Here is a 20818-nt window from a genome sequence, read left to right as displayed (position 1 = left end):
AAATTAAAAGAGGAAGAACATGAGAAGAGAATGAAGAATGTGATATTACCATCATAAAATATTTTGTGGGGCTGGAGGGATAGCACAGAGACTAAAGTGTGTGTCACACACGCACAAGGACCAGACTTTGAATCCCCAGAACCCATGTAAACGCTGGGCCAGCGGGGCAGCTCACCTGCAGTCCCAACCCTCAGGAGGCAGAGACATGACAGTCCCAGAGCCAGCTGGCTGGCTAGCGCAGCAGAACTGGCAAGCTCCGGTGTCAGAGGGAGCCCACCTCAGCATGCATGGTGAACCAGGATAACGGCTGGCATCTAACATGAGCAACTGGCGTGTGCAGACATGTCCAAGCACACCCGCACATACACATGAACCCAGGCACATGCAAACATACACCCTGTATGCTTGTGAGATCCGGATTATTGGGCCCACTAGTTAGCCTCAGGATGGGAACTGGAGACAGAAAGACCAGCAGTGTGTAGAGAGGCAGAACTTTCAGGCCATCCCTCACCTTCCCATAAGTCAATTACCAGTTATGTCAATTACCAATAGCTAATGATTTAATCAATCCTGTCTGCATATGGGAGCTCTGTGAAGACAGTAAGTGATATTTTCGGGGGGCTCAAGGAAGTGGCATGTCCTAACTTCGTGGTGACAGAAGTTAGTGTGCCTGGGGACCTTCTGACCCTGGAGATTTGCCTGCACAGATGTCTGTCTCGATACCACCCTGCAATACAACAAAATCTATTCATCGAATGACATTTCTGGGTATTTTTATGTCCCAAATTCCGTCCTAGGCCCTGGTATATGTCAAGGAGTTCGCATTCTACTGATGAAGGGAAGACAATAAGTTAAAGGCATAATATGTTACAAAGTGCTAAATGCTGTAGGGAAGTCAAGGGCCACAATACAGACAATGACCAGGATTATCTGTTTCACAGGGAGTGGGGACAGAAAGCATTCTGAGCATGTGACACTGGATCAAAACCTGAATGATATGGAACACAATCATGATGGCATCTCTGGAGACATCTCTGGAGACATGGCATCTTGGCTGAGGCCAGGGAGCTGTGAGGACAATGCTGGCGATGTGAATCATCAGTACACAAGACACACCGCAGCTCGTGCCCATTCCCTTGTATCTCAGTCAGGAATACTGACCGAGAACCCAAACCTAACCCTCACACACCTTAGCTCTTCGCTTATGTGAACTTTGACAGTCAGTATTCACTCCAGAACAGAAGCACGCGGTGCAACCCTTTGGATTGGCAGGGTGTAAGTAGAACGATCCTCGGCGGCACACGTGGCATTCTGGGCCTTCCACATTCTCCTGTTGAAGCAAAGGGTGAAGGATGAGTCCTGTAAGACACTCTCTAGCGTCGGGAGGCACAGACAGCCCCGTGTGGGGGACAGCAGGAGGGGCAGCTGGTCCAGCTTCCACCACCTGGAACATCTGCTCAGATGTGATCCCACCACAGCCTCGTGGGACCTGTGCGGCAGGGAAGACAACCTGGGTCCTCATCCAAGAACAAATTACAAAGAAGATACCAACCTCTTTAGAAAACAGTTCATGTTGCCTTTCTGGATTTATTTTTTTTTTATTGTGGTTTTTTTTTTTTTTTTCTATACAGGGTTTCTCTGTGTATCTTTAGCTGTCCTGGAACTCACTCTGTAGAGCAGGCTGGCCTCGAACTCACAAGAGATCCGCCTGCCTCTGCCTCCCTACTCCTGGGATTAAAGGCGTGTGCCACCACTGCCCAGTAAAAGGATTTATTCTTAGCAACAGATTATCATAGGGGGGAGGGGGCTGTGGCCTTTCTAAAAGATGAGAAAAGTCTTTCCTTCAATTATGTGTATAAAGGGAGACGATAAGTACAAAATCTACACACGTTACAGAAATCACCATAGGTCAGTTCCCTTGAAAACTCCCAGGTGTCACATGACCTGCCTTACCTTGCACATGCAAGCCCCAGTCCCTGGGTCGCACACTTGGGGCTCAGTCCCATCTCTGTTACAACTGCAGGGAACACACTCAGGGAACTGGTGGAAGCCGGGAGCACATCTGTCGCACCGCTGCCCTGCGATTCTTGGCTTACACCTGCCCAGGAATAAAGGAAACAAACCTGCATCATTGCTCTATGCAGGTCCTGAAAGGCCTCCCTGCCTTGAGAGAGAGCAGCCGCTGCAGGAGAGCAGCTACACAGACATGGTGCTGAGTGTGGCTGCTGATACCACAGAGAGGGGCACGCTGTGATCTAGAACAGACAACCCACAGAGAGGGGCACGCTGTGATCTAGAACAGACCACCCACAGAGAGGGCACGCTGTGATCTAGAACAGACCACCCACAGAGAGGGGCATGCTGTGGTCTAGAACAGACCACCCACAGAGAGGGGCACGCTATGATCTAGAACAGACCACCCACAGAGAGGGGGACGCTAGGGTCTAGAAAAGACCACCCACAGAGAGGGGGACGCTAGGGTCTAGAAAAGACCACCCACAGAGAGGGGCGCACTATGGTCTAGAACAGACCACCCACAGAGAGGGGCACGCTGTGGTCTAGAACAGACCACCCACAGATAGTAGGTGAAGACACCACCATGGATGGCCTGCGACCCCTGGATCAGGATCCCTGCTGAGGGCTGGAGGTGCAAAGATGTATAACACCGCTCCCCGAAAGCCGGCGAGTAGAAATGGGAACAGTACACATGGGGTCCAGTCCAGAATAGTTCCCAGTTTCCCTGGGGCAGGTCACACCTGGGCTGACGTTAAATGCCGTAGTGCCGGTGTTTTGAGCAGAGGGCACACAGTGGGGCACCACCGAGGGTGTTCAGAAAGTACATCTGGTGTCACTGAAGCAGAATCCCACGTGGAGAATGTCCAACCTCAGGTCTGTCAGGTTAGGTGAGAGCTCCACTGTGCCTCGGAAGGGCTGGCCCCTGTCCTACTCACCACAGCGCAGGGGTTAAGGACTGTGCACCAAAGGCAGCTGGCTGAGGTGCTAACTCAGGCCTCAGGTATGACGGATTATCTTACGAACTGAACGTTTGCTGCTCTGAGACAATGCATACAAACCCCAGCACTGCACCTCCTTCGAGGCTACTCCTAAGCTGCGTGCCGCATGATGAAGAGGTGCCTGAGGAGGAGAGGATGTGGCCGGACTGTGCACAGGGTGGAGCTGAGGAAGAGAGTTCCGACAGAAGGCTGCCCGGTCAGGAGCTAGCTTCAGAAAGGGGATTTAGGGTGGGGAGGAGGATGGTTTCTAACGGTATTTTGAGTGGGGATTCTGGGACTTACATCTTCTACAAGATGGGGAAGAAGAGAAGATGGAGAGTTCCAGGTTTCCAGCTCAATGAGAGGATGGACTCCAGACCCCGTGAAGTCAAGGAAAAAAGGAATTAGTGAGTAGGAGCATGTGGGCAGGAAGTGGCCAAAGGAAGCAGATGGCGAGAGGAGCCACCTGGGGCAAGTCCAGGAGAGACGGACCGTGAGTGCCTGAGCCCATGGGCACTGGTTTGTCATTCAGCAGCTGATGCATGGGATGAACAAGGAAAGGTGGGTCAGAGGGGCGAGAACCCCGAGGGGCTCACCATGTGGAGGCAGGGGAAGGGAGAGGGCTGTGTGCTCAGTCCCTGGTCCCATACCTAAGTGAGATCAGCTGCTTTTTAATCCAATACCTGCTTGTGACCACAGAAAGGATTTTTGTTAACAGTGAGAATCTGGAGGCAGCAGCTTTAGGTGCCAGTCCTGTGTTACAGCTCACTGTGCAGGGGGTTCTGGGAAACGCCATCCTTTTTACAACCAGGTTTTCCACATCTGTGCAAATGGATTGTTCCTTTAAGTAAGAGACTACATGTGAGACCCTCAGGACGGTGCCTTGCACACACTGACGTGTCCTTGTGACGATTCCTGCTCAACCCCGGCCTAGAGGAGCACAGAGCCCATATGCACCCAGCATACATGCAGAGATGACGTCAGCATCTCCAGGAAGGCCTGCCAACAAACCCATGTCAGGTCAGCTCTTCAGTCCCGGCCAGCTCACATCCTCATTGTCCGATAGTGCTGTAGTCCTTAAAACTACACCTTGGTCAATCTAGATGTGAAGTGTGAGCGCGTCCAGAAGCACACAGGCGGAATTCATAAATGTTCTGCTGGGAACCATCACTCCAGTGCAGGGCATCAGAAATTTTAAAGGGGGGCAGGGATATGCCAGAGAAGCTGGATAATCTCTAGACTATCTTACTCTTACACACACACACACACACACACACACACACACACACACACACAAACACACACACACAAAACCCACACAACCTACACATACACACACCCTATATACACATACCCTATGCACACACATACACACAACTTATACACACACATTATACACACACACCCTTATACACACTACCTACACACACATAATCTGCACACACCCTACATACACACACCTTACACACACACACATACATACACACACACACAACTGGCTTCCAATATCAGAAGGCTTCTGGACCCTGGGTTAGTAACACCCAATCTATTCTTATGAAATTCAAACTAAATTCAATCAGATAGCCAAGGGAAAAATATATAAAGCTTGTTTTCAAAATTTGAACTGTTTCTGAAGAGGCATCAAGTGTGGAATATAAAACCATGGAGGTCCAGAGATGCACAGAATAGGAAACTCCATGTAGCAGGTACCTTTGCATAACTGTGTCCAAGACACCCAACAGACATGACTTATGGGAGTAAATTCCTGTTCGACTCATGGTTTCTGTGGGGTTCACCCTGGCCTGGCAGAGAAGCAAGGTGCATGGAGGATGCTGTGGGGTAGCCTCCTGTGCACTGTGAAGAGCTGTCACTCAATTCGGTTAATAAAACACTGGTTGGCCAGTAGCCAGGCAGGAAGTATATGCAGGGTGACCAAACTAAGAATGCTGGGAAGAGGAAGGGCGGAGTCAGGAGTCGCCAGCCAGATGCAGAGGAAGCAAGATGAGTACGTCACACCGAGAAAAGGTACCAAACCACGAGGATAACATAGATAAGAATTATGGGTTAATTTAGTGTAAGAGCTAGTCAGTAATAAGCCTGAGCTACCTGTTGAGCATTTATAAGTAATATTAAGCCTTCGAGTCAATCATTTGGGAAGCAGCTGCTGGGTATTTGGGAACAGGCAGGCAGGAGAGAGTCTGTTTACAGAGGTGGAGGTGCTGTTCACATTGCAGCAGGCAGGAAGCAGAGAGCAAGACATGGATCAGGGGCTGAGTACACCCTTCATAGTCCCTCCCTATACCCCAGTTCCTAGAGGTTCCACTAGCTGAGCAAGAGCTCAAAACATGGACCTGTGGGGTCACTTCAGATTCCAACCATATCATTCAAATATGGAAGCTCAGAACGAGAACCCTCAGACCAGCGGGAGGGCTTTGGAGAGGACCTGCCTTAGACGTGGTGGGTCGTTCCTCTCTTGTCATGGTGATGAAGAAAAGGACACTGTGGGACAGTGCTGCTGTCATGAAATAATACCTTGTCCAAAGGTCCAGGATGTTTTTTTCGGCAAACATGCAGGGCTCTGGCCCAAGGCTGCATTAACTGAATGCCGGTGCCAAACTGTACAGTGAATGCCTTTGGTCTCAGGTCAGAGTAGTTGAGTATTTCTGAACAAGGAAGCAGTGAGCTTGGCCAAGCATCATGCAGCAGAACCTGCACCTGTGTGGGTACTTGCAGCATCTAGAAACCACACCCCAGTACATTAGATTGATGGATTGAATCGCATCCTCTTGATGGTCATCACAGCTTCTTTTCCCGTTGCTATGATACACACAGTCACTCTGGCTTACAGTGACAAGGGAACCATTCCATCGGGAAGACATGGTTTCAGGCACAGAGTCACGGAGGCAGGAACAGAAGGCTGGCTGGTCAGATTGCATCCTCACTCTGGAAGCCTCGAGAAAGTGGGGTTGGACTATCAAACTCAAGGCCTACCTCCATCAACCCACTTCTTCCCAAACACGTGTGCCAACATGTGAGCCTGCAGGGGACACCTCACATTCAAACAACAGTCTCAGATACTGCAGGGACACTCACGCTCCACTTCAACAAGGTCCTAGGCCAGGACCTGGAAGGAGAGGGCGTGCTGCTGGAGACACAGCTGTTAGAGCCTCAGTTTGTTGGGAAAGGAAGGCGTGGGTGTCTGTTACAGCTAGGGAGGGGCTGGCTGGGACAAGACAGAAGGGAAGTGAAGGGAAGCTCTCTCTCTCTCTCTCTCTCTCTCTCTCTCTCTCTCTCTCTCTCTCTCTCTCTCTCTCTGTTGATTTCAGGACCCTTGTGAGCTGCTGATGACATGGAGAGGATGATGGGGACCATGTCTGTCACACTGCCCTGGCCCTGAGCTCACAAGGCACAAGGCAGCCGAGAGCACAAGAATGGAGAAGAAAACACCAAATCGGGAGTCGTGGCCTTGGAACTGTTCCCAGCCCAGATGGGGGTGACAAGTCATGGCTAAGCAGAACCTGAAGAATATGGGATCTATACTCCGGAGTAATGCAGTGTTTGGATCTCGAGCTTCTGAATCCTGTGAACATCAAGTAACCAAAGGAGGATGGGTGGTGTCATGACAACCAGGAAGAAAAAAGAAACATCCGCTCCAAGATCTGGCAGAGGATCTTCTAAAGCAACCCCCTGTCAGTCTGACCTCGCACATTTCTCCAAGGAGACTCTTTGCTACCCAAGTGTGGCCTCCGCTGCAGAGGCAAGAGGACTGCACCGTGCTGCACCGTGCTGCACCGGCTGCTGCACCGGCTGGGGCCACCTGGAGAAACGATGCAGCAGCTCTAGGGATGCCGGTCTATGAAGTCATCTCTGAGAACTGGGCTCGGGGCCCAACATTATGTAATAATATCTGCCCGTGTGCCTGTGTGGGTGCCTGCAAGCATCTCATAGGAAACCTGGTCCAGATGCTCTGGAGAGAACATTGTCTTTTTGTTATTAAATACTGCAGTTCCCTTCATGTGATGGTCACACCAAACTCCAGTTCCAACCTACAGCCCAGAGGCTACCATGTCACCCATTCCCCCATTAGAGAATGGGGGCTTCCACATTTCACATCTCTGTGTCAAGGGACTGGTGGGGGACATGGTGTGGGGGGGAGGGGGGAGGCTGAACGAGCCAGTCTTGACATCAGCAGTCTCACTGAAGACATGGAGATGTAAGAAATTAAGTAATAGTGTGAGAGATAGGATGACTAAACACTAAGCTGGCTTGTGTTAAAAACAATGGTGGCGGGACTATCTCTGTGACTTGTGGTCTTGTTCTTCCTGTGAGCTTTCAGTTTGTGACACAAAATCCTCGAAGGGCATGTAGAATCTGAAGGCACCAGAAGAGGGACAGAGGCCTTTCGTGGCTGGAGAAATGAGTGTATACAAAGCTTATAGAAAGGTGGAAACTCAGAGAGAAGGGAGGGTAGTTGGAGCAGGTGTAAGACAGACTACTACAGCCTTGGTACTTGAGACAATGGGAGCTGAGGGAGGTTTTGATGAAGGAGTCGTATGATGGAAGTGACTCTGTGTGGAGTCTCATGTCACCAAAGAATCCCCCCACAACACGGCTGGCACTCACCAGGCCAAGCTGCCATGATGAATTAGTATAGGTTTCCTCGTTAGAACATAAACAGGATTGAAACACTGTACCCAAAACGAAGCACAGATAAAGTCTGAGCACTGAAACCAAACATGGATGCCCAGCAAACAATACAGTCACTGTGAAAACCAGTCTGAGCGTTGACCAAAAACCACGCTTAGGTTTATGTACAGAGGAAACGACAGTGGTGTGTCACAGAGACAGCTCCGTGCTCACCTCCAGTGAAGTGCTATTTACAACTGCCCAACAGCCAGATCAAGCTACATGGCCACCAGTGGATGAATGGAAGAGAAAATGTGGCTGACATGCAGAGTGGAATACTACCCAGTTATGGGACCGTTTGCACAATCAATGGACAGGAGGGACTTGTGCCGGGTGAATTAAGCCATTCATACAATTAAATTCGGCAGGCTCTTCTCACATATGGAATCTAAGATTACAGCGCTCACAGAGTTGAATCCGGAATAGTGGTTACTGGAGGCTGAGGAGGGCAGAGAGAAGGCAGGCCTGAGAAAAGCAGTCAACAGGTAAAGCGTTAGAGGAATACAAGAAGAAAAATGGTGCTTTACTCAAAGCAACCAGAAGAGAAAAACCTGAACATACTCACCATGCTTAATATGATGTCTAGGCTAATGACCGGGACTTGGTCATTATACAGTGTTATGAGATGAAGCATCACGGTGTATGCATAAATGTACACATATCATTTAATATAATCATATAAATATCACTTTAGGTATGAGCAAACATTTAAATAAAGATTCTAAAAGGCAACAGAATCAGAAACATGCACTCATTTTACTGTCTCAAGTTTTATGGACTAACAATATTATGTATCAGTGAGAAGTCAGGAGGAAACAGATGTTAAAATCCCAGTATAGTTGTGAATTAGCATATTCCTATTAAATTAGGGATCCAGAGTCTCCCTAGAGAAATGTGTAAAGTCGGCCTGACTCTAGACTAGTTTAAGAGACGTTCGGACAGACTTCAGAAAGTTTCTCTTTTCTTTTCTGTTGTCATGGTACCAACCAAACTCCTCTGGATAGCTGTTTGTTTACTTGAATGAGTGAATAAATAAATCCGGTGGACAGCCAATCAGGAGACTGCCACTACTGGTCCAACATAGAGAGGGTGGTAGCCAGAGGGAAGGACAGACCCGACAGGATAGTCTGTGCCAGAACCTGACATGTGATTGGATATAGGGAAACTGAGTTTTAAAGTCTGAAATCTTGGCATCTTAAAAACAAGAAAGAGGCCATCATCATTAAGCAGATGATTTGAAATCTAAGAGGTGAGATGCTTGAAAAGCTTGGAAGGCAAGACATGGGGGTCAGACAGACTGTAGAACTAACTGGGAGTCAGAGATCAGCTAAGAGGGTGCTTTCACTAACAGACCATTAAAATGGCACTTTGCCTGCCCACCCCCACATGGCATGGGCAGGGCAGGAGACACCCGAGAGGCCCCGCCCACCCCCACATGGCATGGGCGGGGCAGAAGACACCCGAGAGGCCCCGCCCACCCCCACATGGTGTGGGCAAGGCAGAAGACACCCGAGAGGCCCCGCCCACCCCCACATGGCGTGGGCAGGGCAGAAGACACCCAAGAGGCCCCGCCCACCCCCACATGGCGTGAGTGGGCAGGGCAGGCACCACGATGATGAGCAAGTATGTGGTCGAGATGACAGAGAGAAGCAGGACAATTGTGTACCATGAAGGGGGAGGAGCTAGAGGTGCTAGGGTGAGGCACAGCCTGACGTGAGCAGTCTGCACTGCCACCCGCGGCCATGGTGATGTCCTGGCCCATTCTGGCCATGGCCCTGCAGTGTCAGGGGTCTGGGTCGATGTCCGTGGCCCATGTTACCACCAGAGGTCATGGGAACATCCCTGGTCTGGACTGTTGCCTGGGGCCATGTTAATGTCTGAGGGCTATGCAGAGCGGGCCCCGCCCTCGCCTGGGCAGCACAGGAGAGCTGGCCCTGGTGGCTGGAGTGCAGGAGAGATGGCCCAGAGGGCGTGAGCACTGGAGAGCTGGCCCCGCCCCTCACCTGGCCCCGAAGGGGTGAGAGCAGGTGAGCTGGTTCCACTGCTCACCTGGGCAGCACAGGAAAACTAGCCTCGGTGGTGGGGGTGTAGGAGAGTGGGAGGACTGACCGACTCAGCTACCAGCCAGGCCCGGATCCGGGGCTTTGAGTTGGCCCACTCCAACATCCACCCCATCGAAGAACCGCTAGAGCATGTGAAGGGACCGGTCCTGCAGGACCAAAGCTGCAGGGTCTCCACGACACAGGGCAACAACAGGAAATCTGACTCCAGGCCGGTGAGCATCCAGTACTGATGGTGTAGCGGAAGCCGGAGGCCTCGAACCAGACCAATGACTCATTGCAGTGAACATTTTCAAGTAAAGCTGTTTGGACAAAAGGTAGACTGGGTGACACACCATGACACACCACAGCTGCCATGGCGAGACTGCTCGTTTTCTTTTGGAGGGGCACTGCAAAGGTGGAGGGTGGCTATGGAGATATGGAGAGACAAGGAGGTGAATGGGATTGGAGTACATGGTGTGAAATTCACAAAGAATCAATACAAAGTTTAAAAAATATTACTTCATTGGGGGCTGGAGAGACAGCTCGGTGGTTATGAGCATTTACTGTTCAGTCATAATTATTGTAGTTCTGTTCCTAACACCCACGTCAGGTGGCTCACAAATACCTGTAACTCCAGCTCCAAGGGATCCAATACCCCCTCTCACCTCTGAGCGCACCTGCACACACGTGTGTACATATACTCACACCGACAAAGACCTGTGCATATACACACAAACAAATCAAATCTTTAAAATTATTTTCATTATACATGTGAGAAGACAGGAGCCGCAGGACTTCAGGAGACATGGTCCTAAGTAGAGCCAGCCGGAGCATCCGGGAGAAGATGAGAGGACAGGCAGTGAGGAGCAGGAGGGGAGTGCGGATCTGAGAGACACTCGGGATAGAGGTGTCCAAGCGCAGAAGAGATGGGTCTGGGCAAACAACGCAGAGAAAGAGAGAGGCAGACCACCATGGCCCTGGCCAGCGCTAACGACTAACCTCACTGGGTGCTGAGTGTGGCCAGGCACTGTCTTAACCGTGTTTGCACATGGTACACCGTCGTCTGAAGTCTCTGGGAGACAGAGCAGCCCTGTCTCACAGAGCAATGAAGGCAAAGGAGAGCAGGCGTTTGCTTCAGGTCACCCAGAAGTGAGGGGCTGAGGCAGGACGACCTGCTGCAAACTCAGGCCCAAAAGGATGTGTTTTTCCCTTTGGCGGCAAACACCAGGTATCACCAAGCCATTTTCTCACTCACGCTTTAGGTGTCACTAGGCACAGTCCTTGCTACCGTCCGGAAATTTCCCCGTGCATAGGGAAGCGGTGTGTACACAAAAGTCTTTCTGAGAGCGGGGAGACAGTTCAGTGTGCAAAGTCCCTGCCACGGAAGCAAGAAATTCTGAGTTCGGATCCCCAGCACCCACCGAAGCCAAGTGGGGCAATGTGTGTCTGTAAACCCAGTGCTGGGGATGGGGTGGAGACAGACGGACCCAGGACACACTGGCTGGCCAGCCTAGCCAAATAGCTAAGCTTCAGGTTCCGTGAGAGATGGGATCTCCAAAACTCATGTGCACAGTAACCACAGAAGGCACCTGGGGTTGACTTCTGGCCACACAGATGCGCGTGCACACGTACACACACACACACACACACACACACACACACTCAACAGAAAACATATAAACACCATACATACAAATACACACAAACATTTCATGAAGAAAATTTTTGTAAATAATTATTTTAAGCAATTAAATGCTTTTTTCTGTATAAATATTGGATTTTGTGCAATTTACAGCATATAGCAAACTGCTAAAGTTGTTTGGTTGCCATGTTGTAATGCTCTCTGCTAAGGACTCCTTCAGGACAAGGCCATTTGATCACATACTGATATGTGTTCCCATCAGGTTATGCAGTCTCTTTGACAATTTGTCAAAGTGAGCAGTTTCATATTTTAATTAAGCATGACACCCGTCAATTACGACCCCTTTTCCAGGCAGAATTATATGGCAGGCCTTGCTCCCAAGTTAAGAAATTTCTAGTCAGTTAAATTATAACTGTTGGGAGTGGGTGTTAAAATTCCTCAGGTTATTTTCCTCAAATACTGTGCTGAGGCAAACCCATCTATCATCTCCTGCTGGGGGAACTGAAGCTTTTCAAATCCCTCTCTCCCCATGTGTCTGCAGTACTGGGAAGCACTAACGGTCAGGTTTTAGACTGAGCTCTCCGGCTTTTCTCCCTGTCTGAATATCAATTCTCCAGCCACCCAGTTCCTCTGCTTCCTATGATTAAGCCTGGGCTTCACTGAGAGGCCCATGCCTGATCGCTGACTGACTAGTTGACTCAGGCAGGATTCACGGTTGTGGTTTCAGAGTCCTAGGATGGTCTGTGACTCGTTTTTCTCTCAGCTTCCATACAATGTCTCCCTACCCAAAGGAGCTGGCAGGCCCCAGACAACGGTGGAAGGCATGGGGAAGGGTTGGCTCTTCCCTGGAAAGGGAACCACTGCTGGAATGGAGAGCTGAACCGTGTCCACCAAAGGTGCGAGCATGCATTCTGGTTTAAACCCCAGTTCCAACAATGGGCTGATACCTGAAAATACGTCTTTGTCGACGCAATTAAGATGGAGCCATCCTAGAATTTGCTGGCTGTTAAGCCGGCCTGGCTGGCGTCCTTCTTACAAACTTACACAGAGTGAAATCCCTAGCACTGAATAGAAAGGAGAAAGCAGGCTGAGCTCTGGAAGCCCTGCTTCCTGGCTACCCATGCATGGGATCGGCCACTTCCGGAGCCTCCCGCCATGCCTCCCCCACATAATGGACTGTACTCCCGACTGAACCCCTTTCTGTTCTAACTCACTTCTGTCGGGGCGTTTTAACACAGCGTCAGGAACAAATAACTGCTACAGCCACCATTGCTCAGCTATTGTGCGCTGGACCACAGTGGTTCCCGAAGGTGGCCAACCCAGCCTGGTGCTCCGAGACCAATAAACCCTGCTTTGGAGGCCTGTGATGGTTACCTGGGTCAGCTTGACACCGTCTAGAATCACATGGGAAGCGAGTCACAAGGGACTGTCTAGACTAGGTTGAGACCCTTTCCAGATGACTCTACGTTATGCGGAGTTGACAATCAAAACCATCAAGACAGTGGGATCATGAGACACACACACACGGAGCACAATCCTACTGTGACAACATGTTGGGCTAAGTGGGGGGCAAGTCTGCTTCTAGCTTTGAGGGAATGGGTAGCCCCTTACCTGGGGCTCTGTGTGGCTCCCCTAATCTGGACGGACCAACCAATTCACCCACCAAAATCCATTCCTACCGGGAAGCCCCAGGCTGATGCCCTCACAGTGAGGAGGTAGGAAGTGAAGAGGGACCATGACCAGCATGTGCACAGATGTACCTGGCTGTCCCGTGACAGGATCTGACACACTAGTGTACCACAGCTCACCTGCACTGCCCGCTGTCCCTGTCACACTCAGAGATGGCCGCCTCCATGGTGCCCTTCCTGGAGCAGTTGCAGACTTCGCAGCCAGCCAGGGGGTGGAAGTTGAAGGAATTCATCTCGCAGACCTCACACTCGGGCCTGACTGTGCGGGGTGGGCAGAGACACTTCCCTGTCACCTCTTCACACAGGCGCCTGCCACAATTGCAAGCTGCCAAGGGATAAAGAGACGCTGTATAAGAGTTGGACTATACAAACCGCTGGGATTTCCAGGAGTTTCCAAGGAGTCTGGGGACATGTGTCCTTTTCCTTCTGTATGGGTGTTACTGTCCATGGTGATCTGAGCCAGTCACCAAGGGCTCCCAGGGGAGAACCGTGTGGGGCCCCCAAGTGAGAAGCAGCTGGACCAACCAGCTCTAGGTTCCGTACTCACGAACCTATCAGGCTGCTGGCCTCCCATTCTAACATGGCCTCCTGTTCAACAGAAGGCTCTAAAAGGCATCAAACCGTGAGTGTTTGAGACACTCTGAAGCAGCTTCGCAAAGCACCCAGGTCCAGGGCCCACGGTCAGCACATCATGCAGCAGTGACATTGCTTTGTTTATTCAGACAGAGTGGCCCCCTGTGGTGCTCTGTCTGCACACCTGTGGCTCTCACGCCACTTACAGCATGGGCTGAGCCAGAGCATCAGGCCACGGGTGATTCTTAAGTAAAAATACGAGGGCTTCTAAGTTAGTGGATAATATACCCATGAGACCTTGAATGTCCTGTCTAAACTGAGTTTTCATTGGGCCACACAACCTGAAAGGACTTTTGAGAGAGAGAGGACTGAGCTGTCCATGTGATGAGTATATACTCACATTTATATTTATAGCCCAGAGCCTTGCCACTCAGAGTATAGTCTGTAGACATGTGGCGTGAGATAGCCCGGATATTTATTAGGAATGCAGTTTTAGGCCCAGACTAGGTCTCTTGAATCAGGACTTCATCACAAGCCCCAAGGTGTGTGTCCAAAACAATGTCATCTGAGGAGTCCTGCCATGCATGGGTTTCATCCTCTGGGGACTAGAGAAGGCGTCAGAAGCCTGGCAGCGTCACTTACGCTTGCAGTGTGGGAATCCATAGTGACCTGCTGCACAGCGGGTGCACTGCCTTCCGATGATGTTGGGCCGACAGGGGCACTGCCCGCCCTCAGGACTGCAGTGACGGCTGGCAGCCCCAGCAGGGTGGCACTCACAAGGCAGGGCACCGTTATGGTAAAAGGCTACCAGGGACCTCGCAGAATCCTTACAGAATCCGGAGGCTGCCTGAGGACTGTGAAAACAAAAAATAAAATAACTCCTGGTGATAACCTGGGCTATGTGTTTATCCTCAACTTCCCTTTCCCACCAGTTATACCCAGCAGCATCTGAGGGTGTGTGGCGGGGGGGGGGGGGGGGGGGGTAGTGTCGAGATGCCGAGCACTGGGAAGAAGTGGAAAATGACCCCAGTGTGGGTTCAGCCAGTGACAGCCACTCTGTCCCCAACATCTGCTCCAGGAGAAGGCATCACAGGAATGGCCAGTGGGAACATGGTGAAGCAGCTGCAGGATGAACTGTGTGGTATGTGAGTTAGAGCTTGTGGAAAGATAACGAAGGCTAGATGATGCGCTAAGAACCGTCAGCTACATCTCAGCCTTACAACCATCCAGCCAATTGGGTCATTTCACAGATAAGGTACCTTAGCTGTAGGGTGACGCTCCTGAGGATGAGAGGTATGGAGTAAATGAGATGTCATTTAAATCCACAGTGGTTTGGCTCTGGGGCCATAGCTTTTATTATCACTATACAAGAAGAGACCGTCTTCAGGGTCTCTGGAGCTCCTGCCTCCTTCTGGAAGCTTCTAAGGAGCACTGAGTTCCATAGCGGGGCATGTATTGAGACTGGTGTGCTCTTAGCACTCAGGAATGAGAAGACAGGGTACAGAGGGCACAGCTCTGGACAGTCCCCATCATAGCGCTGAGTGGGGCCTGGGCTATGACCCTGTCGGTGGGAGACACCCTGTGTGGTATCTTTTAGGACATACAGCAGTAAATGGGGATTAGCCAGGAACAAGGGATTCTCCTAATTGGTCCCTAATCATGAGTTGAGGGTAGACCTCTGCTGAGTTCAAGGCTGAGTGTGGTCACCTTGCCCAGATGGTACATGGCGAGGTCTCTCATAGAGTGGTGGGCACAGAGGTGACATCACCTTCCCGAGACTCCAGCCTCACTACTCTCTTGGGTGGTGAGAAGAAGCCAACTCCAAGCCAATCTCTCTCCAGACCTCACTTTGGCTGGGAATGAGAGCATGCCCCATGCACACCAGAGCCCTCCCACATAATAACACTTACTCAATATAAAAACTGTCTCCTCCACAGTTGCTGATAAACTCAAAGGACTTGTCCACTGATGTTTTGTGAAGTATTTGGTAGTCATAATTCTCTGCGGGTACCACTAGAACCCGGACCTAAAAGAAAGGCATCAACCCATGACTAAGGCCAGTGAAGGAGGAAGAGAATGACCCCACATCCTTTCCTGTTTATCCAAGTGCCAGTAAGATGGGATTTGGAAGGAACCACAGCAGGAAATCCAAGGTGGGGTGAAGGCTCAATGCAGTTGCTAGGAAACAGTGGGTACAAGCGGGGCTCTTGAACCACCTGCTCCAAGGAACGAGGGATAGCGGCACTGAGTGGTGGTTGGTTCAAGGTACCCTGTCGACTTGCATCCCTAGGGGAGCCTGTTGGGGTTGCCAGGGCAACCTGTGACGAATGCCTGGGACTCCCCGGTTTCCAGTGGGCATTGCTTTATAGTTCTAAAGGTGAGCAAACTGAAGTTGCAGAACCAACAGGGAACCCAAGTAGGCCTTCCTCTGAAGTTTATTTAGTACTTGTGGTTTAAATGAGAACGTCCTGCGCAGCTCTATTTAAACACTCCCTAGCTGGCAGCACTATCTGGGGAAGTTCAAGAGGTGTGGACTAATGGAGGATGAATGGAGATTCAGGAGGTGTGGCCTCGTGGAGGATGGATTGGGAGGATCAGGAGGTGTGGCCTTGTGGAGGATGGATGGGGAGGATCAGGAGGTGTGGCCTTGTGGAGGATGGATGGAGAGGATCAGGAGGTGTGGCCTCGTGGAGGATGGATGGGGAGGATCAGGAGGTGTGGCCTTGTGGAGGATGGATGGGGAGGATCAGGAGGTGTGGCCTTGTGGAGGATGGATGGAGATTCAGGAGGTGTGGCCTTGTGGAGGATGGATGGAGGTTCAGGAGGTGTGGCCTCGCGGAGGGTGGGCAGCACTGGAGGCGTGGCCTCGCGGAGGGTGGGCAGCACTGGAGGCGTGGCCTCGAGGAGGGTGGGCCGCACTGGAGGCGTGGCCTCACGGAGGGTGGGCAGCACTGGAGGCGTGGCCTCGCGGAGGGTGGGCAGCGCTGGAGGCGTGGCCTCGCGGAGGGTGGGCAGCACTGGAGGCGTGGCCTCGCGGAGGGTGGGCAGCACTGGAGGCGTGGCCTCGCGGAGGGTGGGCAGCGCTGGAGGCGTGGCCTCGCGGAGGGTGGGCGGTACTGGAGGCGTGGCCTCGCGGAGGGTGGGCAGCGCTGGAGGCGTGGCCTCGCGGAGGGTGGGCAGCGCTGGAGGCGTGGCCTCGCGGAGGGTGGGCGGTACTGGAGGCGTGGCCTCGCGGAGGGTGGGCAGCGCTGGAGGCGTGGCCTCGCGGAGGGTGGGCAGCGCTGGAGGCGTGGCCTCGCGGAGGGTGGGCGGTACTGGAGGCGTGGCCTCGCGGAGGGTGGGCAGCGCTGGAGGCAGCCTTTGAGAGCCCAGTGTGTATGCACAGTCCCCACCCCTGCCTCCTGTTTCCTACTTGTGATTCAAGAAGGAAGCTCTCGGCATCCTGCTGCAGCCACAATGCCTGCCCTTGTCACTATGCCTCCATCCATGACGGATGCCTATCTCTGGGACCACAAGCCCCAGGTCACCCTTCCTTCTGTGGGTGGTCCTGGTCAATGTTTTTATCACAGCAGTAGAAAAGTAAGTAACACAGAGTAACTGTAGCACGATTCAGTTCCCCTACACCTGATACAGCACTCACAGACCCTGAGGGAAGGCTCGATGTCTTTAACAACTGTTTACCAGCTCACAGCTGACAGAGAGGACTGTTCTCCACAATCATCTGCTGAGCACCACGTGCCAGGCAGGGTTCTAGGCACAGGGGATATAAAATGAATACCCTGTACTCTGGAGTGATAGAGAGAGGGGGGGGGGGACACAGGAACAAACAGGAAGGCCTCAGAGCAAAACCCAGTAAACTCTTTCTGGTTTTTTTTCTAGACATCCTTAAGGAAAAGGTGAATTAACTCTAAGCTAGGCTCATTGGTCAACAGGATTTTGTCAGGTACAAGTGTAGGTAGAAGATTCTAGAAAAGAGCACAAGAAAGCCTGCTGGCATTGTCAACGATGGCATAGCTACGAGCTTTTGAATGATGATGGTCAGAGAATGGAAGGGAGAGCATGGGACAGAGGAGGATGAATGAAAGATGAATTAGAAGTGTGGAGGGGCCCCCAAACGACTTGACCACACAGCTGCCATGAAAGGCCTAGAGGCCCAGGCCCAGCTTCTGTGACAGGCTTACTGGTAGGCAACACCCAGATCTAGGAAAAGCCATGAGCTGACCCCACCCGGAGATCCACCCAGGGATGGGGAAGTACCTGACATCCCAAACATTCCAACCATTAGACAAGGTCGTCAGATGTCCCTGAGTCTAGCACATGCCTATTTTTGTTTTACAAACACCCCTAGACAAATGTCAGCCAATCAGGGTCCTGAACCCTGGAAATCCCCTCACCCCAACCTCTGCTATGATAAAAAACCCACCCTGCCTGGGCTTGGGGCTCTCTGCTATCACCTCCGCATCAGACAGACAGAGAGTCCAAGCTCGGAGCTTGAAGAGAATAAAGGCTCTTTGCTTTTACATATGGGATTCGGTCTCCATGGTGGTCTTTTGGGGGTCCCCAAGATCTGGTCATAACAGAAGCAGGCAGGAGGGCCATGAATTCCAGAGTGAGGTGAATGAACCAGAATGAAGTGGGTAGACCAGAGAGACGCAGTAAACAGAGCAAGGACGCGGGCCAGGGTGAAGCAGGTTCAATACCAGGGACAGCACAGAGATCTGGAAGCAGGTCAGGCCACGTCAGAGGGGACCTTGGATGGGTGGATATTGGGCCTGGGGTTTAGGCATGATCAAGAGTGAATTCAGAGACATGGGTGATGTTCCCACAAAGCAGGGAACAGACTCGACAGGCATGATGTGCACAGAGAAATAACACAGGGGTCTCGGAGAGGAACCTGGGGGCACATGAACATATGGAGACCAGGGTCAGGGAATCACTAAGGGGACAGGAGAAAGGAACAGAAAGCAGCCAGGAGGGAAAAAGCTTCAGAGAGGGGCCAGCAGGGGCAAGGAGCAGGCAAAGGTCGGGGAGGGGGCACGGGCTCCCCGTCACGCCTGTTCTCCTGGCTTTGATTGGCTCTTAGTTTCATTTTATGGGTTTGTAAAACACACTTTTCTACAAATCATCAGCTCTTCCATTAAAGAGAACTAATTCCTTGTTGAAAGTATTGGCAGAAGCCTAACACACAACGGCTGACCAAGGAACACGTTCCGTTCGGCAAAGCAGAACACACCAGCTTTAAGGACTTTCCTTCTGGAACCTTCACCGTCACAGCTACCTCCGCCTCTGAGATGTCAAACTCCACCTGGCCATCGGAGAGCACTTGGTCCCGGCAGCCAAGCAGATGAGGGCAAAAGGAGGCGAGGAAGGAGCCTGGAGAAGGAGAGATGCTGCTGTCACATGACCGCAAGGACGACACCCGCTGTCACGTGACATCCGGCACGTGTGGTGGAGCCTGCTCACGGCTGCTCACCTGACCACCGTCCTCCTCCATCCACAAACACCTCTGTGGGGAATGTCGGGTGCTCTGCTTGATAGAAATGGATGACAAAGACGTGTCGGCCCAGGTGTGGTACGAGTCCTCTCAGGGTCACTTGATTCTAGGAGGGAAAAAGGGGGTGGGGGGAAGGACCTCTCAAACGGCAGAACTTTGAATGATCAGGACAGGAGATGTCGCTGTAGTTGGTTCCCGCAAAGACTCGTGGCGAGACTTAATTCTTCAATGCAATATTGGGGGGCAGTTAGATTATGGGGCCAGAGCCTTGGTGAACAGATTAAAACCATCTGCAGAAGTGAGTTCTTCCCTCACAGGGTGGGGTCGGTTACCACGAGAGTGAGTTGTTAGGAGGCACCAGCTGCCTTGCCCCTCTTGAACGAGTGACCAATTGCTACTGGAACACAAGCGCCGACCACGTGGCACCTTCAGCCATGTTATGATCCCACAAGAGCCTTCCTGTCAGGATTCTGCCGCTCCTCCAGCTGCATGACCGCACATGCGCAGTTCAGTAGCCAAGCAAGGGGCCTTACGTCATCCATACGCTGTGTGATCACGCAATGTGCACAGCACAGTCACACAATCTGCGCATGCGTGGCGTAGCTCCGTAAGCCCACATGTGCATGTGCTGGGGGAATCCTCAAAAAACCGGTCACAGATTCTCCCTCTCTTCTGCTCTCTCCTCCTCCCCTCTCTCCCTTCTCCTCACCTGTCTCTTCCCAGGCCTGGCCGTGCTCTCTTTCTGTTCCCTCACCCCCAATAAAGCTCTGGCACTGGGTTTTGTTGCGTCTTGTGACCTTTCCTCACAGAGTAAAAGCGCCACATTTAAAACCAACACTTACCAGATTATAGCTACCTGATCATGCACTTCCCAGTCCCTAGAACCATGACCTAAGTAAACCTCTTCTCTCTAAATTATCCAGCCTCAGGTATCCTGCTATAGCAACTATACAAACATGTTGAAAGCCTAAAACAAGCTAGGTATTTTAAATGGCAACTCTATATTCCTAGAGAAGCCTTCACATGAGTGTTTATAGAAGTTTTAATTTGCAATCACACACAACAAAAAATATATGCAAACTAAATGTATCTCACCTACAGAATAGAGAAACTGAGGCACAACCCATACATTTGGTGGGGGTTGGGGGAGTAGATTGGTTAATTATGTTGGAAAACTGGTGGTATTTATCAAAACACATGACACAGCAGTTACATACCTGGGTGCATGCCCAACACAAATGCACAGCACGTTTGCAAAGAGCTGGACAAGCACCCTCCCGTGGTGTGGGGCAACACGCAAGCTGTTAGCCGTGTGACTCAGGACACATGTAAGGAGCAGGCTTCCATTGTGAGGAGCTTTTGGTCACATGACAAATCCATCTGCTCTCCCTTCCCCAAATCAAGCCACGCCTCCTGCATTCTGCCTGTGTCTCCGCAGGTTAATAGGTGGCTTGGAGCTCTTAAAAAGTGGAGTTCCTCCCCCAGAGCAGCTGCAGGCTAGCCCCTGCTGCCCCGAGTTAGCCTCTCCTCAGGGCCTTCCTGATGTCCACTATGCAGGCTAGGTCACATGGTGCAGAACTTACCCACACCCCAAAACTGTAAGCCAAGAACACTGCCCCTTTGCTCTTTGGAATCGAAGACTTTCCTTCAAGACCTTACAGTGAGGCTCTCTCCCCCGCAGTCTGTTACCTGAGGCCAGG

At 51.5% G+C, this 20818-nt stretch overlaps 1 protein-coding gene across 1 annotated transcript in view; it reads right to left on the bottom strand.

The window, feature by feature from the left end:
* The window catches only part of Lama3 (laminin subunit alpha 3), a 234597-nt gene that overhangs the window by 87833 nt on the left and 125946 nt on the right, over positions 1–20818 (bottom strand). The window contains exons 28-34 of the mRNA XM_076554744.1: positions 19098–19224; positions 18858–18997; positions 15535–15650; positions 14267–14478; positions 13172–13376; positions 1954–2098; positions 1190–1330 (exon numbers count right to left, since the gene is read on the bottom strand). Of these exons, the coding sequence (XP_076410859.1) occupies positions 1190–1330; positions 1954–2098; positions 13172–13376; positions 14267–14478; positions 15535–15650; positions 18858–18997; positions 19098–19224 (1086 nt within the window). The remainder of the gene's footprint in view (positions 1–1189; positions 1331–1953; positions 2099–13171; positions 13377–14266; positions 14479–15534; positions 15651–18857; positions 18998–19097; positions 19225–20818) is intronic.

This window comes from Peromyscus maniculatus, chromosome 19, assembly GCF_049852395.1.
Source record: "Peromyscus maniculatus bairdii isolate BWxNUB_F1_BW_parent chromosome 19, HU_Pman_BW_mat_3.1, whole genome shotgun sequence".
Classification (NCBI taxonomy): domain Eukaryota; kingdom Metazoa; phylum Chordata; class Mammalia; order Rodentia; family Cricetidae; genus Peromyscus; species Peromyscus maniculatus.
Note: the sequence above shows the minus strand (reverse complement) of the source record. Positions and strands in the feature narration are given on the sequence as shown.